Source organism: Chlorocebus sabaeus, chromosome 2 (assembly GCF_047675955.1).
Source record: "Chlorocebus sabaeus isolate Y175 chromosome 2, mChlSab1.0.hap1, whole genome shotgun sequence".
Taxonomy (NCBI): Eukaryota; Metazoa; Chordata; class Mammalia; order Primates; family Cercopithecidae; genus Chlorocebus; species Chlorocebus sabaeus.
The window spans coordinates 17945183-17972072 of NC_132905.1; the positions used below are offsets into that span (position 1 = coordinate 17945183).

Below are 26890 nucleotides of genomic sequence, written 5' to 3' on the forward strand. Positions count from 1 at the left end.
GAACACATACAAGAACAAAGACAAATCTCACAAACATAACGCTGAGAAAAAGAAGCAAGATGCAAAAGACCGTTCAGTATGGCATACAAGCTCAAAAACAAGCAAGACTAAACTAAGATGGTCAGAAATGCATAGTCGGGAGACAACAAGGAAATGCAAGGAACTAGTCATCATAAAAGCCAGGACAGAAGGAACCAGTGGGTTATGGTCAAGAAGGGACACACAATAGGAGCTCTGAGGAGGGGACTATTTTCAGTATTTTGCTCAAAGTGTGGATTCATGGGTTCGTTTTATGACTTTTCACTAAACTATGCATTTATGATTTGTGCAGCTTTCATTATCAAGGCTGAATTTTACAATTTTAACTGATTATGAGAAGTAGAGAAAGAGGACGAGGAAGAGGGGGAAAGAGCAAGGAGGAGGCAGTTTGGAGGGAGAAGGGCCTCCTGGGACTCTGCTTGGCTGGCACCACGGCAGGGCCCTGCCCCCATCCGGACGCGTTTGTAAAATGGAATAAATATTGACACGGCCAGGATGGTATTCAATTTGTCCTGATCACTGGGCTGCGGTGAGTTCTGACAGGGCGCGGTGTAAAACAGCAGCTCGGGATGTAATTTCTACTGTCAACATGATGTACAGCGCGGCTCTGCCTGCGGCACCGGCACGCGGGCAGGGCGGGGGCGGGGCAGGGAGACAGGTGCAGGCCAGGGGCACCTGGGGTGGAGGATCCCAACAGGTTGCCACTGGGCAGGGGAGCAGTACTAGCCAAGGAGTCTGCATGTGTACACGGTGTGTGTGTGTGCACACGGTGTGTGTGTGTACAGTGTGTGTGTGCACGGTGTGTGTGCACGGTGTGTGCGCACGGTGTGTGTGTGTGCACGGTGTGTGTGTGCATGGTGTGTGTGTGCACACGGTGTGTATGTGTGTGCATGGTATGTGTGTGTGCACGCACGCACGGTGTGTGTATGGTGTATGTGCACACGGTGTGTGTGTGTGCATGCTGTGTGTGCGTGTGCACGGTGTGTGTGTGCATGCATGGTGTGTGTGTACGGTGTGTGTGTGTGTACACGGTGTGTGTGTGCATGGTGTGTGTGTGCACACGGTATGCGTGTGTGTGCACGGTGTGTGTGTGTGTGTGCACACACTCATACATGTTCATAATTTGCACAGGAGGTCAGGGCTTAAGGAGGGACACAGGCCTGGGTTAAGTCACCTCAAGTAGCGTGGGGGGAAGGACATGGTTCATGCTGAGAGCCAAATGCAGGCCTGTCCTTTCCAGCAGCCACTGAGCACCTCCTGGCCCATCCTCATTTCCCTCCCACAGCCAGTGCCTATTTGAATTCCAGATCCGCCACTAACTAGCTGTGTGACCTTGGGCAAGTCCCTCAACCTCTCTGAGCCACCGTTCCTGCTTCTGTAATAGAAAGTTTAAAGAGAGCTATTGTGAGGATTCAATCAGATCGTTGATACAAAGTGCTCTGCATGGAACTAAGTGTTACCTCTTATTATTAGCTAATTGGATGGCACCGTGCCTGGCACATAGTAAAAGCGCTATAAATGTTATCTATCATTATTCTTACTGACTCAGAATCAGCTCAATGTATGCAACTGGCCTTTCTTTCTTCCTTCCCTGTGCCTTTGATCTGCCAAGGTTGTTCCCCAAAGGCACAAAGCTTGGGACACATCCCACTGTGTCCCATTGCCTAGCTTTCTGATGGAGTGAAATGAGATTGTGAAGGGGATAATGATAACTGACTTTATGGGGTTATTGTGAGGAATAAATAAGTTAATGCGTATAAAGTGCCAGAACAGTGCCTGGCTCTTAGTAGGTGATCAATAAACGTCAGCTAAAACAAAAATAAAATCCGGGGAGTCACTCTTGATGTCTCTCTCTCCCTCGTCCACTACGTCTGATTCATCACCAACTCTGGTCCATTTCGCTTCCTAAATATTCCAAGTCTGTCACCTTTTCTCCAACCCACGCCGGCCTCCCTGCTCCGGGCCACCACCACCCTCTTCCTCAGACACTGCCACCACCTTCTCATGAGTCCCCCACTTCCAGCCTTGTACATCCGCGGTTGTTCTTCCAGCAGCAAGCACGGTGACCTCTTTTAAAACACAACCTTGAACACATCTTCTCTGCCAAAAGCTCTTCAGTGCCTTCTGGTTGAGTCAAAATCTCAACTCCTCCAGGCCCGTCCTCAGCTGTTTCCTAGCCTCTTCCCTTACACTCTGCTTTGCCCGTGGCCTTTCAGTCCCCTAAATATGGCTCTGCACATTCTGCCACCTGTGCCTCAGTACATCTCACTCATCTTTTCGGTTTCAGCTAAAAAACCCCTTCTCAGGGAACTGTTCCCTAACTTGCCCCACCCATCCCAAATGAGGTAGTGTCCCCTATAAATGTGGGGGTTCCTTGTACTTTCTCTTTGCAGATCTTGGCATAGTTGGTAATTGTGCATTTATTTGTGAGGTTGTTGGATGAATAAATGTATCTCCCCCCCCACACACACACACAGAATGGAGGGCCATGGGGACAGGGACTTTGTCTGACTTTCTAACTGCTGCATCCTTAGCCTGGCACATAGTAGGTGCTCAATAAATATTTGATGAATCCGTAAGTGGAACAAGCACAGAAGAGCAGTCTGAGGGATGGGGTGCAGCAGTAACCAGGCAACCCCACCGTGTGTTCTTCCATTCATCCATCCATCCACACATCCCTTCATGGATTCACTCACACATTCAGTAGTGCAAACTCTGAGCACAGCACTGAAGTGTGAGCTGGAGGACAGACAGCAATAATGAAGCATCCACAGCCAGTGGGCAGAGTGCTGAGGCCAGGACAAAGAAAAGCCTGATTCTGAGACGCAGGCTCAGATAAGTGTGAGCTCTCCAGGGTCGGGGGAGGAGGCTGAGAGACCGCATGGAGGAGAGGGCAGTGGGGCTGGGCGCCGAACGTTGAGTCAGAGCTGGACGTGGGACAGCAAGGGAGAGGGGCATTGTTGGCAGAGGTGACAGCAGGAGCAAAAGCCCAGAGGCATGAATGTCATGAACAGCAGGTGGTTCCATCTGCCCAGGGAGAAAAGAGGCAGAGGCAAGATGTAGAGTAGGCAGGTCCCAATCAGGCAGAGCATTGAGTGGGCCACGTGGGTAGTGGGTAAAGGTACAGGCTTTGGAGCTGGCAGATTAGAGTTCAAATCCAGACTCCACAACATAGCAGTTGTGTGACCTTGGGCCCATCACATAAACTCTTTGTGTCTCAGTTTCCTTATCTGAAAAATGGAAACAAATAACAATATCCACCTCAAAAGGCTGTGTGTGGAGTCATTGAGCATGAAAAACTTTTCTTCCTTACTCTAAACAGTAATGAATGAATGCTAGGCCTGAGTCTGGGCTTTATCTTAAAGGGGAAAGGCAGCAAGGAAGGTTTGGAACAGGAGAACCATCCAGACTGAGTTGGGCTTCATGAAGATGTGTGCGGCAGCATGTTCGGCATATAGCCTGGGGCAGGGGGCAAGACTGGGGGCCCCAGGTCAGCCTTTGCAGATGAGGTGAGCGTGTTTATGGGGTGCATAAGACCCCAGCTCTGATCATCCCCTCTCCCCTGTCCTTCCACCTTTGCTTCCCTGGGTGATGTCCAGCTACCAAGCCCAGAAACTTTGGGATATCCTGCTCCCACTCCACCACCCCCCTCCCACACACACAAATACACTCAGAGATGCAGACACCCTCCATCCAAACACTACACGTGCATCACTCACAGGCCCCAGAAATAGCCCTTGGGCTCAGCACACGAAGAGCAGACCCCCATTTAGTCTCTCACTCCACACTTACTGAGCACCTAGTGTGTGCAGGGAGCTGTCCTTGGTGCTGGGATGTGGTACATGTGCATGCTGCCCCTGCACACATCAGTGATGCACATGCCTGCGTGTGTTCAGCCTCACACATGCTCGTGTGAATTGCAGGCACGCTGAGGCAGTAACTGTTTGCCTCCTTCATTTGTGGCTCCATCGTGCCTTGTACCTTGGGGTAGGAGGCATTGAGAGGTGAGCAGAGACAAAGTGAATCTTCCCAGTACCCCTCCATGCCTCAGTAGCTCCTTCATTACACCAGGAGCTATTCTGGCCCAAAAGGAGAGCACTGAGCTGGTAGAAATAATTTTCCCCCAGGGAGAAGACGGCAGCCAAGCACAGAGAGCTCTGGGCTCAGGATCCAGCAGGCACAGTGCCCTTGGGACTCAGTGGGGGCAGACAGGAGCCAGACTGTCAGGCACCGCTCCCACTAGCAGCCCTGGAAGCCAGGCAGGCATGGAGAGAGGCCACATACAAGCCAGGTGTGCTGGGAGGAGTGAGTGAGTGAAGGAATGAACAGATGAATGAGCTGCCTCTTCCTGAACTACCCTTTCCCCCAGCCTGAGTCTGGTGCTGGAGCAGGAGGCAACTCCCACACCCTGTGCAACTCTTCACTCTTCCTGACTCAGGCTGCGCTATAGGCCTGATTAGCACAGTTGTTAAATAAATACATGAGTGAATAAATAAATGGCTGAGAGGATGAAGTTCTCTAAACTCTCCTTACCTGGCCAGGATACTTTGTGCATAATAGGGTCCAGTAGTATTTGTCCAGGGACCAGAAATAGTAATAACAACACTAGTCATTCTGACGACATTCACTAACATTTATTGCCAAACACCACAGATTCCTTCACATGCCTCATCTCATTTACTCCTTACGTTGGCCCTGGGAGGTAAGTACTATTATCCCCATTCTTCAAATGAGAAAACTGAGACTCAGAGAAATGAAGCAAATTACCAAGGTCACACATAGAGTAAAATAATGGAACTGGAACTCAAACTGTGGTCTGACTTTGGATCTCGTGGTCTTAGGTCCCCTGAATGTTAAGAGATTATCAGGAATTTGGGGGAGGAGGCAGGGGTGCCAAAGCCCCAGGCAGCACCACAAAATCTGTTCTACTTTGTTCTGTCTGGCGGTTGCTCTGTGCAGCCCCTCTTCTTGGTCTTGGCAGAGTGAGAGGACACAAATCCCATGACAAGTAGGATAAGAATACCTTCCCCTGTCCCCAGGGGGAAAGACAGATGACAAGGGAGAGCCTGGAGCCACCAAGTTGGCAGTCATACAGCCTTGGCAGTGACGATGCCAGGGCATTGAGAAATCAAGAAAGGACATGCTGGCCATCCAGCCAGACTCCGGAAGTACAGGCAGCAGCAGTGATGCCCACAGCTGGCAACTCCCCAGTGACAGGGAAAGTCATATTACCTGACCAGCCTCTGAAGTCTGTCTGGAGCAAGCCTCTCCTGACTCCCTCCCAGGCCCCAGTTCTGTGCTTAGCTCTGCCAGGTATGTGTGTGGCAATGGGGAAAGGGATGGAAGAGGAGTAGGAGTGGTCTTTGTCTTTTGGAAGTTTGCCATTGCAGCTGACAGCAAGCCCCAAAGGGAGACACAGCCAGACAGGCCTGAGGGAGTTCAGGGAAAAGAGAAAGAGAGTCTGGAGGAAGTGGAGGCTGGAAGTGGGTTCAAGACCCCGGGTGGCTTAATTCAGTAGTTCAAAAACATCTTCAAGGACACAGATTGTTTTGTCTTTTCTTAGTAGGCCTCTTTGGCGTCTTGGTGTGGTTCCCTGCATCATCCAAAAGTGGCTGCTATTGCACCAGCCATCACCTATTTCCACATGCAGAAAACAAAAAGGTCCTCCTTAAGGCATCTCTTTTTTAAGAATAATAAAAATTTCCCAGAAGCCCACAGAAGATATACTTTTATATTTCACTGACCAGAATTGTGTCACATAATACTTTCTAAATCAATTGCTGGTGGGGAGAGGGGTCTGGGTCCTATTGGTTTAGACTAGTCACTATTAACAGAGGAGGGACTGAGCACATGGCCGAGCTGAGGGCAAATATTGAAATGAAATTGAAACAAGAAAGAAGGATGAGGGATGAATTGGCTGTTTGCAGCCAGCCATGTCTTTTGTATTTCCCATAACTCTTTTTTTCTCATTTCATTTTTGTTCTTTTTTCTTTTGATAACTTTGGTACCAATCGTTACTCTTTTTATACACCATACAACCCAGCCAGACTACACTATTCACTGCATCCCATTCATGTCCTAGGTTTCCTCTGCTCATGCTCGTTCTTCTGGTAATTTCCTCCTTCATCTCCCTGTGTCCAAATCCTCTTCACCTTTCAAGGATCAGCTCCAATGCCCTCCTCGTCCAGGCAGCCCTCCATGGTTACCCAAGGAGATAGGAGCTCTTCCTCTGAGCCTTCACATCTGTGCATGAGTTTTCTATACTCTCCATTTTCCTGGTTTTATTTTTTGTTGTGGGATTTTTTTGTTTGGGTTTAAAAAAATATTGGTCTCTCCTGCTCATCTTCGAGCACGTGCATTTAATTTGCAGAGCACTTACACGTGGTGTGGCACATAGTAGGTCTTCACTAGATTTTAGTTCCCTGATAAATGAGCACCTGCCGGGGATTTCTCTCATTGGAATCTGGTAACTTGGCCACAAACCTGTTAAGGCTCATTTGTGAAACTTGCCAAGGACCCAGCACAGAATCTCGTACCCTGTAGTTCAATAAGTGTTCATTGAAAGGATAATGAGAAAATGGTACACGTGAGGTATACTGTAAATGCTGAATGGCTGTTGCCACCCTCTAGATGGTGAGCTCTTTGGGAGAATTATGTCTCTAGGTTTCCATCATCCCAAGAGTACCTAACGGTCTGTCTGTCTCACTAGGGAATGTTCTGTAAGAGTTTGTGGAATGAATGAATGAAGGAATGGATGTCTCTACCGTAGGCTGTGACTGCCTTGAGAGCAGGGATCACATCTGGCCTATTTCCAGGGCTAAGAGTCAAGTATACGTAGTGTGGCTGTAATGTGTATGGAAATGCTTCATCACTATTGGTAAATAGACGCTGTCCCAAACCCCCTGAAGGCCACCTGGCCCTGTCATTCTAGCCCCTACCACAGGAATCTCCTGGACCTGCCCTCTCCTTGGCCCCTGGGACCCTGCAGTCAGGGTGGTTGATGTCTATGCTGCCTCAAGTTGTTAACATTTCTCGCATCGTGCCTGCCTCCTCTGTGTGTCCCCCAGAGTGACAGAGCCTCGACAGGACCCAGAGCACAGCAGGTACTCGGTGACTCCCAGAGACTGGAGCAGTGGGACTCTCCCCAAGGCTGTTGGGGAGCTGGGAGACAGGGAGCACACCCAGGGTTGGGGCTGCTCTCCTCTTCCCATACCCGCTAGAGGAACCCAGCCTAAGGCAGGAGCAGCGAGGATCTGCCAGGTCACGGGAGCCTGGGCCAGGACAGAGACTCACCTGTCTGGCTGGGCCCTGTGGCAGGAGAGATGGGAAGAGTACAGGAGGGGATGCAGGGAGAAGGGGGCTCTTCTGGCCCTCCCCACACAGCTGAAGCTGCCCTGGTTGCGTTATGTGTACGCTGATTTGTGTCCTGAGCCTCTGTCTTGAGCCATCTCTACTGGGATGAGGTTGGGGGGCGGGGGCAGGCAAATAAACCTTCACAAATCCCAAGAGGGGCCGTCACCCACCCACACATGTCCCCACCTTCCCTCCTCCTGGTTCTCTTGAACCTGTTCCAGTCAAGCGTGTGCACCCACCACTCCACCAAATTGCTGCCAGCAAGGTTACTAATGACCTCCGCCCCACTAACTCCAATGGTTAAGTCAAAGTCCACATCTGACCTGTCAGTAGGATCACATGGTTTATCATCCAAACTGGGGGACATTGTTAACAGTTATGCCGTGGAGCTGTCCCAGGTACAGTTGGACAGACGCTCACCCTGCAATGGCAGCATTCGGCACAGTTCACCACTCCCTCCCTATAGCACTTTCTTCTGTTGGCTCCCAGGATGTCTCCCTTTCCCTCCCCTTCTCTCTGTCAGTCTCTTGCTGTTTCCTCCTCATCTCCTGGATCACTATAGCTGTGGTCCCCCAGCATTTGGTCCCCATGTCTCTTCTCCGTCAACAGTCACTCCCTGGTGCTCTCACCCAGTCTCAACTTTACATGCCACTCAAATTCCCAAATTGCTACCTGCAGCAGGACCTCACCCCTGAACTCCTGGCCATAGGCACAGGAGCCTGCTCTGCATCTCTGCTTTATGCCTAACAGATATTTTGGGTGTAACCTGTCCAAAAACTGATTGTAACACATCAAAGTCAGTTCCTGACCACCCCCCCAAATCTGCTCTTCCTGCCATCTTCAACCCTGAATGAAAGGAAACACCATCATTGCCTCTACCCAGGCTGAGGGCATGGTCACACTCAGTTGCTGTCTTCCCATGAACCCCATTTCTGACCCGTCAACATATTCTGTGACCCAGCATCTCCACTGCTCCCCCTTGACCAAAGCCCCCAACTAGTCCTCTGCCAGATTATTGAAATATTCCCATAGGCCCCTCCCAACCCCAGCATCTGCCTATCTTAACGCAATAGCCAGCCAGCGTGATTTTTTTTTTTTTTTTCTTGAGACAAGGCCTCACTGTCACCCAGGCTGGCGTGATCATGTCTCATTGCAGCCTTGACTTCCCCAGGCTCAGGTGATCCTTCCACCTCAGACTCTTGAGTAGCTGGGACTACAGACACATGCCAGCACACCCAGCTAATTTTTCTATTTTTTTTTTTTTTTTTAGAGACAGGGTTTTGCCATGTTGTCCAGGCTGGTCTCGAACTTCTGGGCTCAAATGATCCAGCTGCCTCAGCCTCCCAAAGTGCTAAGATTACAGGTATGAGCCACTGTGCCTGGACTTTTTTTTTTTCTTTTTTCTTTTAGAGACAGGGTCTCACTCTGTCGCCCAGGCTGGAGTGTTAGTGGTGTGATCACAGCTCATAGCAGCCTTGAACTCCTGGGCTCAAGCAATACTTCTGCCTCAGTCTCCCAAGTAGCTGGGACTACAGGCACATGCCACCTTTCCTGGCTAATATTTTTAATAGTTTTTTGTAGAGACAGGATCTTGATATGTTGCCCAGGCTGCTCTTGAACCCCTGGCCTCAAGGAATCTTCCTGTCTCAGCCTCCCAAAGTGCTGAGATTACAGGCATGAACCGCTGCACCCAGCCTGGAATGATCTTTTAAAACATAAGTCAGATTATGTCACTCCTCTGCCCAAACCCTCTTAGGGGTCTCATCTCACTCACAGTAAAAACCCAAGAGAGCCTGTAGGCTCTGACTACACCTCCACCCTCTCTGACCTCGTCGGCTGCTGCTTCCCCTGCACTCACTCCACTTCAGCAACACGGGACCCCCTCATGTTCCTCCTTCCCACTAGACACGTGCTGCTGACCTCAGGGTCTTTGCACTTGCTGTTGCCTCAGCTTGAAACCCTCTTCTCCCAGTTTTGTGCACAACCCCTCTGTCCCTCACTTCAGATCTCTGTTTAAATCTCATCTTAATGACAAGGCCTTCCCTGGCTACCCTGCATAAATGATCATTTGTAATAATGATGATAGATGGATAAACAGCAAATCCCACCATCCCCAGAACTTCCTGCCCCTTACTCTGCTTTGCTTTCTCCACTGCACTTGCCATTGTCTGGCACGTTATTTGTTTATTGTCCGTGTCCCCACCTGGCAAGGACTGTACCTGTTTCTTTTTGCTGTGCCTAGAACAACACAGAGTGGAAACTCCTAAATATTTGTGAAATGAAGGAATGTACATCAAATCCTCATGCACACTCAGTCACAGAAGTGACTGCAGACACACGTTCGCATGCACATAGAAGCCATAGGCATATATGCAGACCCTTGGGCAGACGGACAGATTATAGGAGGTGAGGCTGAAGTGTGGACAGGGCAGAGCCAAAATTAATTGAGCCAGGCCTGGGCTCAGTTTTTCATTTCATTTGGGATTAAACAGCTCTGTGCAGTAGGCTGAGACCTGAGGACCAGGGAAGGCCACCAACATGCCCCAGGTCTCATGGGAGGGGTTCCCAGGAGGGCTGAATGCGGCTGCAGGACTCCACGGCTGCCTCCCTGGACCGATTTTGAATACCAGGACAGGGTCCTGTAGTCACCATCCATTCAGGAAAAGCAGCTGGAGCAAGAAAAGGAGGAAGGGAGGAAGGGAGGGAGGAGACCGACATGTCTGTGGCAGCCCTAGCAGGGCTGTGCAGAGCAGTGAAGAGTTGGCAGGCTGCCAGGGCACCTAGCCAAGATGCCTGAGGGAGGACCTGTAGGCTGAGGTATGAAGGGCCAGGAGCGGGAGGGAGAGGTGAGGATGGGAGGGCCAGGGCTCCACCCTCAAACAATAGTGCAGACTGTGCCCTCACGAGTGGGGGCAGGCTTGCCCTGCCAGTTGTGACTCCGACACTGGGTTGCAGTCACCTAGAGGTGCATTTTTTCCCATTCCCCAGAGATGCCTTATGCCTGGGGGGTCCAAGTGCCAGGTTCGAGGCACCGCTTTGTCACGAAGTAGGCTTGATAGAGTCCTCCTGGGCTCTACTTTCCCGCTCTCTAAAGTGGGGATCTTGGCCAGGCACGGTGGCTCACACCTGTAATCCCAGCACTTTGGGAGGCCCAGGTGGGTGGATCTCCTGAGGTCAGGAGTTCAAGAACAGCCTGTGAAACCCCATCTCTACTAAAAATTAAAAAATTAGCCAGGTGTGGTGGCATGCACCCTGTAATCCCAGCTACTTGGGAGGCTGAGACAGGAGAATTGCTTGAGCCGGGGAGGCAGAGGTTGCAGTGAGCCAAAATCACGCCACTGCACTCCAGCCTGGGTGACAGAAAGAAATTCCGTCTCAAAAATAAATAAATAAAATTTTTAAAATATGTAAAGTGGGGATCTGACTCCAGGCCTTTGCCTTGGACAGCTCTTCTACCAAGAGTGCCTTCTCCTCCCCAACACCCCAAATTCCACATGTCCAGATGCGTCCTGCACTTTAGCTACAAATGCCATCTCAGCTCATTCCACCCTCTGGACCTTCGCACAGGCTGTTCCCCCTGTGTGGAACTATTTTGTGCACAGCTCCTTCTCATCCTTCCAGACTTGGCCCAATGCCACCTCCTCTGAGAGGCCCTCCTGATACCATATCTTTAACAACGCACTCACTCCATTCCTTCCATCATTCTCTCTCCACTTCCTCCTTCTTTACTTTTCTTCTCAATGTTTACCACTCCCTGAAATTATACTGTAGATTAATTCCTCTATTATCTGTGTCCCCCACCAGAAGATCGGTTCCACAAAGGCTAGGACTTCTTTTTTTTTTTTTTTTTTTTGAGATGGAGTTTCACTTTGTCGCCCAAGCTGGAGGGCAGTGGCGTGGTCTTGGCTCACTACAACCTCCACCTCCCAGGTTCAAGCGAATTTCCTGTCTGAGCCTCCCGAGTAGCTGGGATTACAGATGCCCACCACCATGCCTGGCTAATTTTTGTATTTTTAGTAGAGATGGTGTTTCACCATGCTGACCTGGCTGGTCTCGAACTCCTGACCTAAAGTGATCCACCCGCCTCGGCCTCCCAACATGCTGGGATTACAGGCTCAAGCCACCACTCTCGGCCAGTACTTCATTTTTTTATTGCTATGTCCCCAGTGCCCAGTACATGGACTGGCATTAGAGAAGTGCTGATAAATATATGTGGAAAGAGTGAAGGAATAACCAGAAGAAAAGCATCTCTTTGCTGATAGATCGCTGAATAACTGATTGCATCTTGCTATCTTAAACAGAAAGCGATTGTTAACGTATGTTCAATAAATGAATGAGTGAAAAGATAAAACGCTGTTCTGTCTCCCTGCTTGTAGCAGACCCTCATGTTTGGTGACTGAACGAATCTCAGAGCCTCCCATCCTTGTAAAAGGTGTTAGAAACAAAGAAATAAAGGGAAGGAGGGAAGAAGAGCAACAGCTGGGTGCCTGCAAACACTGGCAGATCTCCCCTTGACATGCCGCTCCATCGACCTCCACAGCCCTCTCCAGAAGTGGCAGCAGCCTCCCTCCAAATTCTCTCTCCCTTCAGCCTCTCCCCTCCTCTGCATCCCTACAGGGCTGTGATGGGCCCTGGAGCTGCTTGTTGGAGTTGGGGGAAGAGTTCCCATGGTGCATGCAGGGAAGCCTTACGCTCCAGGAAATGAAGACTTTGGAGCGGCACCTCCTCCTCACCCACAACTCCAGCCTCATTACGACCAGCCCAGGTCATAATGCGGGGAATCAAAGCCAGATCCCTGGAGGCGGCAGCACAGAGCAGGGCTTGCAGAGCAGAGCAGTCAGGGTTGGGGAGCCTCGTGCCCAGGTCCATAGAAGTCATTCTACACCCAGGCAGGGTATGTTCACAGCAGGATCATGGGTCCTCCTGACCCCATGAGTTCAGGCTGGGCCTATAGGGAAAGAGGGAACAGCATGTTCCAGATCCCTTCCCTCCATTCTTACCTATGGAGTGTGGACGTTTTCCCACTGTCACAGCCCAGAACTACAGTTTAACCCCCTCACTATCACCCTCACTTTCCAGCGATGACTCCCCACCCTGAAACTCCTTCCATAAAGATTTTCTGGCGCATATGCTAGAAAAAAGCACTGGGGAATTAGGCATCTGCAAAATAGGCATAAGACAACTTTCAGAGTTGTGATTCCCATGAGTTAAAGGGATGGGAATTGCCCACTGTGATGCTGGGTTAAAGAAGGTGGTCTGCATTTCTTCCTCACTAGAGTCAGGCCACTTCCTTTGTTCTCAGGAAGATCTGGTTAGGGCCAGGTCAGCCCCCGACCCTGACCCTGCTACACACCATCTGCCCAAACACACACCCCTGTTCACAATCTAACTCCCCATACTGGCCAGACTACTCAGCCATCATGCACGCTCCTCTGCCTGAAATGCCCACCTTTTCTTCCCATCTGCTCAGATGCCACCTCCTCCAAGAAGTAGCCCTGATTGTCTCCCGCCTACCTTCCCTTTCCAAACACCCGAGCTCAGTCCCTTCCCTGAGCCCCACAGGTCTCAGGTTGTCCACACACAGACACTTTTATAGCCCTGATCACATGCCACCTGGAATTTAGGTTGTTTTAAGAAGGGTTTCGCCTTCCACCCCACTAAACTGTGAGCTTATTTACCTTGCCCCTGGCAACCGGCCTAACCTGGCACAAAGTTGAAGCTTGGTGGAACTGAGCTGTTGCACTGAGATGAACTGGACTCAGGGGAAGAACAAGTGAGGATTGAGCCCCTCACCTCCATGCACTCCTCTCTGTGCCTGAAATTCCTCCATTAAGCAGCATCGCTGTCCCCTGTAAACACCCACATTAAGCCATTATTCATCATTATGGCTTGAGTAGGCGTTAGTCCCTCAGATCCTTTCCTGCTGAAAGCAGGATCTGATGGAGAGAGGGGAGGAGAGATGGATGGATCTGGTGACGGCAGACTGGACCAGGAGTGGGGAGGAAAGGTGTCTCTTGGACTGTGGGAAAAAAATGTTTTCTGGGGGAATGTGGAGCCACCAGAGGCAACCTCAGAGGGGTTGTGACCCTGCCTGGAGTCACTGGGGGTGTCTCCAAGCCAGGCCCTCTGGGACTCAGGTGCTCTATCCCTAGAAGCTGGTGTGGGGGTAGGAGCACATCAGAGGGCCTTCCTTTGGTGCTTGTTTCAGATGGAATGACCTGTCTGTGCCGCGATGGATAGGAAGGCAGGCGTATTGGGTAGTGGGCTGGGTGCTGGACTTCTGTGCACCGAGGAGGCCTGGGTCTTGGGGGCTCTTGAAGAAGTCTTCTAGAAGCACCTGGGGTGGGGGATTTCTGGGGGCTGAGTAGGGCTGGAGACATCGTCAGCCAGGTCAGGGGCGCCACCTACTAGGGTCTCTGCTTGTGTGGGCATGAAGGCTGAGCTGGGGGAGGGGCTGTGAGAAAGGCGCAGGAGGTTGGGAGAGCAGGGGCGTCTGATGCCAGGAGAAAGGAGAGGCTGCGGTGTGCGGAAGAGGGCGCCTACTAGACTATGGGCTCCAAGAAAAGGGGACCACTGTGAGTCGCTATGGTGCCTGTCCCACCCTGCACAGTACCAGCATACAGAAGGTGTTTAGTTAGTACCTACAAGAGGAAAGATAGACTCAACTTGCCCACCCCCCTACACAGAAGCCCCCTCCTGATGTTTTCTTGTTTCTCTTGCAGGCTCCTGATGGAAGGGGAAGGCCCCTAATCCTGGCAGGATCTGCCGGCCTCAACCCGCATCCTCTCTGCGCAGGAACCATGGCGCTTCCCCGACTCTGGAGCTGTCCAGGCGCTGCCTGGTGATTCGCACGCGACGCGGCGAGGGGGGCGCGGGCGGGGACCCCGGGGGCTGTCCATGCCCCGGATGCGGCCGCGCCCCCTCCCCCTCCAGCCGGGCACCCCCGAGGCTGGGCGGCGTTCAGGGCCGCGGGCCTGTCCGGGTGCCCCGTCGGGGGCGACATCCCGGCGGCCACGCTGAGGCCACCATGTGACACGGCGCCGCATCGTTGTACGACCGAGCAGCGGCGCCCTGGTGCCTCCCGTCCATGCTCCTGGGCCCCGGCCCCGCGCAGGCCAAGCATGAGGCCGAGGCCCGAAGGTAGGGGGCTCCGGGCGGGAGCCGCGCTGTCCCCCGCGCTACTGCTGTTGCTGCTGCTGCTGCCGCCGCCGCCGACGCTGCTGGGGCGCCTGTGGGCAGCGGGCACGCCCGCGCCGTCGGCGCCCGGAGCTCGGCAGGACGGCGCGCTGGGAGCCGGCCGCGTCAAACGCGGCTGGGTGTGGAACCAGTTCTTCGTGGTGGAGGAGTACACGGGCACGGAGCCCCTGTACGTGGGCAAGGTAAAGTGGGGCCCCACTCCAACTCCAGATCCCAGGACCCTGAGGACACCCACTGGTAGATACAAGAAACCCTAGTTCACCTTTCCTTTTAAATCCACTTTTCATGTGGTTTTAATCACTCCTTCTGCTCCCTGGCCAAAGACTGATAAGGGAGTCCAGAGCCCCACTCCCACTCTGCCCCATGGCCTCCTCTCCTCCCCCTCATCTTAGAGAGAGCCCAGCAGGCAATCCCAGCCCATCCTGTAGCTAGATGCATGCGGGATTTAGGAACGAGTTTGCAAATCCGGTCCTCTCTACTCTACATACTTTAGCCACTCTGCTTAAAATTCTTCAGCGGCTCCCTATGCACTTGGGGTCTAGCCTAAATTCTATCTATCATCTATCCATTGACTACAAAGATCTGGCTCCTCCTCCAGCCTCATCTCCTGCCACACTCTCTGAGTTTCAGCCTCACTGCCCTTCTGTTGCTCTTCTGAAAGTCAGCCAATGCCCCATGCACACTCCTGCCACTGCCCCTTTGCCTAAGTTGTTTCTCCCGCTGAACTGCTCTTTCCTGCTCCTTCACGGATGACCTTACCCTCACACTACAGCTCCAAGGCCACTTTCTCAGAGAAACCCTTCCTGCCCACACCAGACTAGGACAGATCTGCTGTCACATCCCCCTTGAGGTCCCAGCATCTTTCCTTCATAACACTTTAATTATGCATGTGTTTGTTTGATTGTGCAATTAATGTGTATCTTTCCTATTAGACCATGTTTGTTTTGCTGGCCATGAAATCCCCAGTGCCTAGCACAGACATTGCTTGCAAACGGTTTATTAAGTGAATAAATGAATGAATGAATGAAACTACTTTCTCAAACTCTCTGAGTAAATGCTGGTAAATCTGGCTGAAGATCTGTGCCACAGGAGTATAAGGAGCTGAGAAGGACTTTTATTCATCCATTCAATTCCTGAGCCCCTTGTGGGGCCCGGGTGTGATGCTGGGGAGAAAAGGCGAGTGAGATTCAGCCTCTGCCAGTTTGGGGATCCCCAGAGTGGCAGAGGCACCCTGGTGCATAAAAAGCTTCACGAGTCAGCACTGGGCACTGAGTAGGCAATCATTAAATAGTATATTTTGTCATGTCTCTTCATGGAAGAGAAAACACCTGAACTGGGTTTTGACGTAGGTGTAGGAGTTCATCAGGCTGGTGGGAAAGAGGACGTAACCTATGCAAAGATTTGGAGGCCTGAAAATAGCTGGTTTGCTCAGAGCCTTGTCAGCAGTTGAGGTGTTGAAGTGGTGGGTGATTGTAGGGCATGAAAGTGGAGTGGTGGCCCGGGACAGTATCTGGCTTTTGTTAAGGCCAATTAGCTTTCCAAGAAGTCTTGGTCAGCAATGTGGGTGGGCAGAGATAACTCCAGAACTTCCTGTGTGCTTAAATGAGTCTGGGAACTGGGAGGCAGTTCTGAGGCTCAGAGATCAGGATCCTTGACAAGGAGAGAAGGAAAGTCTAGGTGTAAACCTTTGGGTTTGCCTTGCAGGAAGCTCAGATTTTCTCTGGTCTAGACACAGTAATCCCTGGCCCAAAGCTTTCCCCTCCATACATGTGGCTGAACGAATGAATGAATGAATGATTCCTATGAATTAAGCTGAGCAAGGATTTGACAGACAGAGCTCAGATAGGTTCAAGGCCTTCTCAAGATCATCCAGCAACCTAGTGGCAGAGCTTAGGACTCCTGACTCCCAGTCAGGTGTGGGAGATGATGGCGCTAGTAGAATGGGGTGAGGGCTGGGGATGGAGTGACCAAGGCTGCTATATGATAGGTAGTAGCCAAAGGTGAAATCGCTAAGAATGAAGGCTTTGGAGGCAGACAAACCTGAGTTTGAGGCCTGGTTCTGCCAACCCCTTCACTGTGTGACCTTGAATAAGTTCCTTTGCCGCCCCAACACTCAGTCTTTTCATCTGTAAAAATAGGGGCTCAGAGAGCCGGCTTCCTAAGGTTGCTGAAGATTAAAGAAGAAAACAGAGCACATAAAGCGTTCAGCCTGCAGCTTGTTTGTTGTTGCTGTTTTTTATTATTCCCATATAAAGTACTTAACCCTTAAACTGCAAGGTGGAAATCATCATTCCCTTCGGTAGGTAAAGAAACCGAAGTAACAGAGGGCAAAGTCATAGTCATGGGTGAGTGGCGTGGCCAAGACTTGAATCTGTGTGAGTCAAAGTGTTTGTTGCTGGTGGTGGCAGTGGTGATTTCGTTTTTGCTTTTGTTTTTGAGACAGAAACTTGCTCTGTTGCCCAGGCTGGAGTGCAGTGACACGATCTCAGTTCACAGCAACCTCCATGGCCGGGTTCAAGCGATTCTCCTGCCTCAGCTTCCCAAGTAGCTGGGATTACACCATGCCCAGCTAATGTTTGTATTTTTAGTAGAGATGAGGCTTCACCATGTTGGCCAGTCTGGCCTTGAACTCCTGACCTCAAGTGATCCACCTGCCTCGGCCTCACAAAGTGTGGGAGTACAGGCGTAAGCCACCGCGCCCAGCTCCCTGAGCTGAAGCTTTTAAGCCCCCAACAGAGAAAAAGAAGAGGCCAATCCCAGCCTGATTTTCCAGACCCCTCTGAGACTCTCAGACCTGGGAAAAGGCCTTTGGTCCAGGACAACCCCGGAGACACAGGAAAGGACTGAAGCATCTGCCTAAATGTAAGAGGAGGTGGTCATCTCAGGCACTTCAGCCCTGCTGTCCGCCCAGCAGCTGGGGCTCTGCAAAAGCCTCCCCAGCCACCCACATCCTGAAAAGATGAGAAAACCAACTTCTGACTCACGCTTTCATCTGCCCCTACCTAGCCTTTATCACCTCAACAGCATGAACTGACCCCACCCCCATCTCATGGAACCACAGTCTATAAGCAGGGGAGGGCCCTGTAGCTCCCTTCACTAGAAGGAGGGGAAACTGAGGCCCAGAGGCAGAGAAGATCATGCCAAGGCTACACGGCAACATAGTTGCAGAACCAACCCAAGAAGCTAGGTCTCCTAACACAACCTCCATGCTCACTTCAAGAGCTTCATATTAAGCAGCTGCCAGGAGTCAAGCACTGTGCTGGGCCCAGGGCCCTTTCTGTTTCCCCCAGCAACCTCTCTCCACAATTGCCACTGCTGTTGGGGCTTGTCACCCTCCTCCTCTGTCACCTTCACCCAGAGCCCCTGCCCTGCCCTCTTACTCTCAAGGCCATCTCCAGAAAAGCACTCTATCCAGGGAGGGAGAGGTTTCATCTCTTTGCAAATATTTGCCCAATGTGCACTTTCTTATGAGAGGTGGCATTGTGTGTGGTTAAAGGGCCACCTGGAGCTGTACTGCCTGGGCTCAATTCCCAGCTCAGCTGCTTGTGATCTTCCTGACTTTGGGCACTTTACAGTTGTCCCTCGGTATCTCTCAATGGGGGATTGGTTCCAGGACTCCCGTGAATACCAAAACCCAATATAAAATAGCAGAGCATTTGCACATAACCTATGCACATCCTCCCATATACTTTAAATCATCTCTAGAGTATTGATAATACCTAATACAGTGTAAATACTATGCAAATAGTTGTTATACTATATTGTTAAAGAAGGACAAGAAAAACATCTGTACATATTCAGTACAGACCCAATTTTGTTTCTGAATGTTTTTGATCCTTGGTCGGTTGTATTCACTGATGTGGAACCCATGGATACAGAGGGCTGACTGTATTCACCCTCTCTGTGACTCAGTTTCCTTATCTGTTAAGTGAGGCTATTACTAGGACCCAGCTCAAAGGCTGGCCTTGGGGAGTCAATGAGTTAGTATTTATCAAGAACCTAGAATACTTGCTGGGTCCTGGCACGTGCTCAGTAAGTATTCACTTTTATTATTGTTAAGTCTCACTATTATTGAGAGTTCCACCATCTTGAGTGTACCATCTAACTACAGACTCCCACCCCAAATCCCAAAAAGTCTTTTTGGCAACTTAACATTATAGCTTCTTACCACTAAGTGGGGGGAAGTTTGTCATTAGCCCACCCCTCCCCACCCTGGGAATATGAGCTTGGGCTTTTAAAAGCCACCTGTCCCCTTTCCAGCTGAGTCCCTCATATGTACGAGTGCTTGTGTGGGCACACACGTGAATACAAACACACACTCTCATACCACACTCACTCTTCAGAAAGAAAGGACTTCACCACGGTTTCAGTTAATTCACTGCTTCCTGGTTCCCCCCCCACCCCAGGGAGCCGCTCGGAGCATCCGTCCTTGTCGAATTCTAAAGGTAGCTTAGCAACAGCACCATCCGCAGAGTGAACCCCAGGCGCCCGACGGTAACCTATTTTACAACCACCTCCTCCATCACTCGCCGCCAGGCTTCTGTCAGCACCCACAGGAAGTGCTGGGCCCCGCGGTTGTCGCCCAGGCCCCACACGAACAGCTCCTTATGCAGCCCTGCCCCCATTGGCAACCCGGCCCACCTCTCCCCGACCTTCTCACGACACCCACCCTCAAAGCAACCTCCCAGCATTTCCATAAAATCTGGGTACTCTGACTAATCCCTTTTCCGAACGGTAATTTCCCCCGAGGCTTCTGTCAACTGGATGTGGATTTTGTAGGATTTTTAATTTTTTTAAAAAAAGATAGAATTATGGGGTCAGCACTTATGACCAACTCCTGTAGGCGGTGAGATCTATTTTAGATATACGGCAGGATTAAAGTGGGGAGGAGAGCAGATTTAATTAAGTTGCTAATATTTAAAGAAAATTGATGAACTCCTGGTTTACGAGTAGCACGGTTGTGAACAGACCCCTCATTCCGGGGAGGCTTTTTATTTGATTTGCTTTCCGTTTAAATCCTGGACTCATTTTATTTGCGTAGCCGCACTGTCCGTTTAATTGTCTTTAATAAGGAAAACGTACCTCTGCTCGCATTTAATTTTGATTTAATTAGGAGGAAGTAATTAATGGCTTCATAAATCCCATTTTTCAGCCCCCTGGGATGAGAAACCATCACTCTTGTGTTTTTTGTGTTGTTTATGATCAAAGGATGGGGCTTGAGGGGGATTTCTCCTCCAAGGCTGGCCACACTTGATGTGGTAGAAAGAACTCTGAATGTGGTGTCAGGCTTTGGGGCCGTCTCTCATTACCTGTGTGACTTTAGGTGGGGTTTAGACCCTCTCTGGGCCTCAGTTTGCCCACCTACTCAATGGGGAGAGAGTAAGTTCTGATGCACAAGATGAGACATCAATGAGATAGCAGTAAAGGGTCTAGAACTGAGCCTGGAGTGTTTTAAGTTCCCAGCGATTGTCCATGTATACCTGGGATTTAAGAGTGGCTGAATTCTCCAGAAATCCCAGAAGACAACTGGGGGAGTCTGACGACAGTTGTATACTTTATTATTCATGTATTCAATATGTTTGGTGCTGTGCCCCATGCTGGGTGCTGGGGAGTTGGAATAAACAGCCAGATGTTTGACCCTCAAGGAGCTTGCAAACTCACACTCACGTGCACACACACACACACACATACACATTCAACTTTGCCACCCCCTATATTTTCTCTGCAGGTATTGTCAGGGTACCTAGTGCGTGCCAGGCACACAGAGTTCTGACATAGACAAACCTAACTTAGTCCATACCTTGAGGCACATGACAGCTGGGGACACAGATGTGCAACACTAGAAGTTACAGGAGGGTGTGGAGTGGAGGGGTTTGTGTACGGGGCAGGAACGGAGCAGGTGAGGTCTCTTCAACCAAATGAGAGGGCATCTGAGAGGGCTGCCTGGAGGAGGAAACAAGCTGAATTTGAAAGACAAGAAGGCATTGATTGGATCATGGCCCCTAGATCTCCAGTGGGTCAGGATTTGAGTCTGTGTGGTTCTTGTATCAGGAGATAGGGGATGAACTAGATGACCCCTCAACCCCTCCTGAGACCAGCACAAGAAAAGGAGAGGGAACTAATTTACATTGAGCACCTACTAAGTGCAAGGAGCTTCCATATATTATCTTATGAATCTTCAGAATATATATGGTGAAGCAATATCAGCCCCATTTACAGATGAGAAAACTGAGGCTGAGAGAAGGGTAGCCACTTGCCCAGGCGCATGCACAGGTTGCTGGCAAAGCTGAAGCTGGTACAGAGCTGATTTTGACTCCAAAGCACGTAATCTTTCCTGATGTGTGGCTTGAGGTTCTTTTCCAAATGGTAAAATGGAGGCTTAGAGAGAAGAGGCCACCGATGACTGTGGCCTGCAGGGCACAGGGCAAAAGACTGGTGTCAAGGCCACTGTCCAAGCTGTGCAGCCCAGGGGCCACCCGGTAGCCCACTCCTTCTCCTTTTCTCCCTCATCCTCTGCTACAGGCATTGTAAGCAGACTAGTCAGATTCCCAGAGACCGCAGAGAAACCAAACTGGACTTTGGAGTCAACAGACCTGGGGCCATCTCAGTCTCTTCACCTGGAAAATAGGGATACGTTTGCAAACCCCACAAAGTCAAGCTCAATTTCTACAGATGGCCTGCAACACATGTGTGACACATAGTGGGTGCTCAATAAATGAGAGCACCGTCTTCCATCCTTCACTCACAGCTGGGAGTCCTGAGAAATATCTTCTTAGGGCAGAGCCACAGGCATTCCCCCTTCACTCTGGAGCTGGGACCCAGGCAGGCAGGGCAGGCAGCCCCAGCTGGGCCTGAATTCGTAACTCCCAGATCTTAGCTCCTGCCCAGGCCGATTGCCCCTGTCTGACTCTGCGGTCCCCAGAGAGCAGCCAGTAGGCCCCAGGGTGAGCTCTGCATCATATTCCACAGAAGATGACATCACCATAGGCTCTACTCCCTCCTCTCCATTCCTCACTCATAAGTGAGCCCTGCCTGGGATCTGAGTTAAAACGTCAAGGGCTACAGGGACATGATGGAGAGCCAGGAGATGGAAAGGGAGGGAAACAACCATTAGCAGAGTGCTCAGGTCAATGTAAACATGCTGTCATCTAATCCTCCCCACACCTGTGCCAAGTAGGGCTCGGTCTGATTTCTCAGGTGGAAACACAGGGGCTCAGAGAGGTAAAATTGACAAACCTATGGTCCCAACATTAGTGAGTAGTAGAGTCAGGAGCGTGCTTCCCGCAGTTAGCCACGTGACACAGCACATGACTTCTCCTCTCTGTCCCTCAGTTTTCTAACCTGAGAAATGGGAATGATAATGTTTCACAGGGCAATGATGAAGACTAATAAGATTATAGCTATTAAGCATCTCTTCGAATGGCGTCTATTCTATCACACTGCTCAGAAGTGTTTGCTGATGAAATAAGCTGACAACAGATCAGACTGGGAAGCAGGTAGAGGCACCCCAAAAGGGAACAGAATCACCCCCTCTCACCCCATCTCCCCTGGGGCAATGGTAGAAAAAATGTATAAACAGCAAACAGGAGAGACAGGTCTCCTCATCCTCAGCACTGCCAATGATTCAGGGCCGATGTCCTGAAATAATTTTATTGGGGGCATTAAACTGAGTTATGAGGTTTTTACAATCCAGCCACTTATGAGAAATCTATTAACAGTAACTGGACAGGAAGAAGGCTTCTCAGTGGAGCCCAGGACGGGCATTAATTGGGGCAATCTATAACAGGACGGGGACCCGGAAAGGTTCCACCAGACGCCTCCATTTAGTCCCCGCAATTTCTGCTGAGAATCAGCAGACTCGCCAAAAAGAGAGAGATGCCCATTAATCGGCTAATGAAATATGAAAATGTTTATGGGCCATTCAATCTTCCAAATGGCACTTCTATAATCCACCTTTCAGACACAAAGTTCTACCAGCAGAATTTATACCCCAGCTCCTCCTGCGTGGCAGGGGATGGGCTTTTGTCCCCCTTCATGATGACTTCATGGGCACCTGTTCTCCTGCTGAGTGGGCTGGGGTCCACAGCACCCCAGCCTGAAAGGAACTTTAGGGATTCTCTCATTCACACTCCATCTCCATGGAAGCTTAGAGAGGAGCAGGGACCTGCCCAAAGCCATTAGCTTCATCAGAATGGATTTTCCTCTGCGCGAAGCTGCCTGGGAGGTTTGGGCATTGGAAGATAAGGACTTAGGTGTTTCTGATTGCAAGAAAACAGACTTCTTGCTGGTTCCTCACCCAAGAGATCTCAGGGCAGTGAAAACAGCCTGGAATCCTGAGCCTAATAGTGCCTAGATTAAATCCTGGTTATATATAGCTAACATTTAGTAATAATATAATAATAACGATAGCTACCATTTATTGGGCACTCATTATGTCTCAGACAGGGCTGATTTTCAGCTAGTACAAACTGGTATAGTTGTACTGGTTGTTAAAACCATGAAAAACCTCCATATTTGTAGCAAATAGTCCCTCTCCTCTCCCTCGCCCCAACTCTCTCAGCCCCTTGGGCCTCTCTGTGATCCAGCAACCAAAGGGTTCCTGCCTGGCCCAGCAGGGATCCTGCTGCAGTACCACTGCCTGAGCAGTGCACCCACCATGCTGGCTGTTAAATATTGTAAATGTCACCTGGTAACACCTGCTAAGGGCCTTGTGTGGATTCTCAACTCAGCAAACCCCTCAGTACCTCTGGGAGGAAGATGCTAATATGATTCCCATGTTACAGATGAAGCAACTGAGAGCCAGAGAGGCAAAGTGGTGGGTGAGGACGCACAGGGAGGAGATGTCAGAGCCAAGGCTGGGTCAGGTTGCACTGTTTCTCCCCTCCCCTGGGCTCCTCTCCGGAGGCTTTAGATGGAATAGGAAAGCCCAGTGTGGAGTCAGACCAGCTCTTCCAGTGGCCTGACCTTGAAGAACCCATCCCACTTCTCCAATCTTCATTAGGAAATGGGGAAAAAAATCTGTAAAATAAAGATAGCAAAACCTACTCTAGCAGGTTTTTTAAAAAAGCATCTTGAACTAGAAAAGTACATAAATTGCTTAGCCAGTGCCTGGCACATAGAAGGTGCTCTTTCAATTGACATCCCTTCCTCCTCTCTCCCTTCACTCCCTGCCATGTGCCATGTCTTGAGCCTGATTCTCCATATACCAAGATGAGGAAGATGCCACCCCAACCTCCTGTGGTGCAGAGTCTAGGGAGCGGTGGACCTGTAATTCACAGTGAGCTCATGGACCAGCAGCCTGGAAGTTTGTTAGAAATGCAAAGTCTGAGGCCTGGCCCCAGACCTACTGAGTCAGAATCTGCATTTTAACAAGATCCCCAGGTGAACTGCATGCATAGTAGAGTTTGAGAAGTGTTGGCTACAGCCATCCTACAAGGCTGAACATGATCACGATGGCTTGATGTACTGAGAGATCCCGGAGGTGGGGAGAGACTGAGGATCCAGAAAAGCTTTCTGAAAGAGGTGGCATTTTTGTTGCACTTTGCAAGATGAGTAGACTTTCCAAGGGCAGAGAAGCAAGGACAGGACTCAAGGCAGGATCCTCAGGGCTGTGCGTGCTAAAGGGGAGAGAGGTGTGGAAGTGGTGCTGGACTTCTATGTGAAGGCAATGGGAAGCCACTGGAGGGTCGTAAGCAGGGAGGCCATGTTCAGATCTGCCTCCAAGGCTGATAGCTCTGAATGCAGAGGGGAAAGTAGAGTCCAGGGATTGAGAGGGCCCCAGAGGACTGAGGAAACACTCCAGGCCCGGGATGTAAGTGAGTGTGGCTGCTGGGCCTCCGTGTCCTCACTAAAGATGTGTATGTGTTGGAGAAGAGATGGGCTTAGGAATAGGCAGCCAATGGCATGGGACAGTGAAGCCAAGAGGAGCTTCCTCCTCAGCCTCCACCTTGCCTTCCTCTCTGCCTCCCCAGATCCACTCCGACTCTGACGAGGGTGACGGGGCCATCAAGTACACCATCTCAGGCGAGGGTGCTGGGACCATTTTCCTGATCGACGAGCTGACAGGCGACATTCATGCCATGGAGCGCCTGGACCGCGAGCAGAAAACCTTCTACACGCTGCGGGCCCAGGCTCGGGATCGCGCCACCAACCGCCTACTGGAGCCCGAGTCGGAGTTCATCATCAAGGTGCAGGACATCAATGACAGTGAGCCCCGCTTCCTGCACGGCCCCTATATTGGCAGCGTGGCCGAACTCTCGCCCACAGGTGGGCTGTGGGCCCTGGGAGTGGGGGGTGGGATCAAGGTGATCCCCAAGGGGAGTGAAGCCTGCTGGGAAGGGGAGTAGCTGATACTCTGGGAGGGACAGGAAAGACAGAGCCTGCTGACCCAGGATACAGGGTACAGATGTGAGCTCAAGTGCCCCCTGGGGTCAAGCATAGTCCTGGACAAAACCACACACATGACCTCAGCCACTTCCATGGACACAGCTCCCCCATGAATGTGGATCTGCATGTGGACACAGTGATGCCCTCAGACATGCTCATACAGCCACACCCAGTCACATATGTAGGCATAGCCACAGATCTGGACATGCCGCATGCACAAGCCCAGCCCCGCATACAACTCACCACTACAGTGGTATACAACCCCATTCATAGATCCAGTCCCCAACACAGGCACAGCTGGACAGAGTCACACACACAGGCACAGCTGGACAGAGTCACACACACAGGCACAGCTGGACAGAATCACACACACAGGCACAGCTGGACAGAGTCACACACACGGGCACAGCTGGACAGAGTCACACACACAGGCATGCCTGGACGCCTTGACAGAGCCCGTCACAAAAGTTCAGCTGCACATGAACAGATACAGCACAGCCCTTGACAACAACCGCCACACGGACATACTCCCATCTTCAGGCACACCCACCACTGGGAACAGCTAGATTGGGACACAGCTGAAACAGGGCCCAACCATACACTCAGACCCACGACTGCACACCCTGACATAGCCATGCACAACCCTAGGCAGGAAACGGGCCCTTATGCAGATAGCGCTTCTGCACAGACTCAGCCATGTACAGAGACAGAGGCAAAAGCCACAAGCAGACATGAGCATCCTGGGGTCCAGCTCCCCTGGTGTGCAGCTGTAGACAGGCATGGGCACAGGCAGATGAATGAGACAGGCAGCTCTGTCTATAGCTCAGAGAAAGCCACAGCTCACCAAAAACCCAGCCAGCTAGGGACAGAGCCTCATACAGAGATGGCTGAGCCCCCAGACACAGATTCAGTTGCACTTACCTGGGTATGACTACACACACTGCACACATGATTATGCCCATAGAAAGTGAAGTGCACACACACAATATACATCTCCGTGTAGACATCAGACACAGCCATACTCAGAAAGGGCCATGCACACAGGAGCAGGACACTGAGGCTAAAGCGGCATGACTCTGCATGACCATGAAACCCCCAGACCGTTTCTGACTGTCAAGGCCTCACTTAGCTCAGGGCTTCTGGGGCTGTGGTAGCAACTGGAGTCATGGGGTGAGGGGCACAAGCCAGTAGCCGCCATCTCCTTCCCACCATGTTGCTCGAAGTTATCTGCAAGCCAGGCTAGACAAGAAGCTGCTGCCCTAGGTCTTAAGCCACGCTCCATTGCTGACTTGCTGTGGCCAAAGGTTGGACACTGTGCCTCCCTGGACCTCCCAGCTGTATGGCTGCATGTCAGAGGCCAGGAGTACTTGGGCTTTTGGGAGAGAGTGCTGTCAGCCCAGCTTCCACAGGTTGAGCCAAATCTGGCAGCTTGCTGGGATAATGAGCAAGCAGCCAGTAGGGGAAGAGGAGAAGGTGAACCAGAGAGAATGGTGGGCAAGGGATGAGGGGGAAATAGGGAACAATGAGGCTGTGGATGTGGGTGCAGACTGGTGTACACATACAAGCATGCATGCATGCCTGATGTACATGCATGTTCCACATACATATGCAGATGTGCACACACACACCTAGCCAAGAAGCACTTTAAGACCTGTGTGTGCATGTGACATGCTGTATCTATATGAGTATATTCATTCATTCAACAAATATTTATTGAGTACCTACTATGTGCTAGGCCCTGGGAACATGGCAGTGAAAAGGCAGAAGATTCCCTACTCTCATCGAGGGCCCATTCTTCCTAAGAAAGACAGACAGTAAGCAAGTGAACAACTAGATCATTGGTCCAGTAAGGCTTCTCTGAAGACCTGGAGGAAGTGAGAGCATGGCCCTGGGGGAAGAGCATTCCAGGCAGAGG

At 50.9% G+C, this 26890-nt stretch overlaps 1 protein-coding gene across 1 annotated transcript in view; it reads left to right on the forward strand.

Moving 5' to 3' along the window:
* Nucleotides 1–26890, forward strand: part of CDH22 (cadherin 22) — a 134700-nt gene that overhangs the window by 42974 nt on the left and 64836 nt on the right. Inside the window, exons 2-3 of the mRNA XM_008015408.3 lie at nucleotides 14115–14771; nucleotides 24561–24855. Coding sequence (XP_008013599.2) covers nucleotides 14514–14771; nucleotides 24561–24855 — 553 coding nt within the window. The 5' untranslated portion in view covers nucleotides 14115–14513. The remainder of the gene's footprint in view (nucleotides 1–14114; nucleotides 14772–24560; nucleotides 24856–26890) is intronic.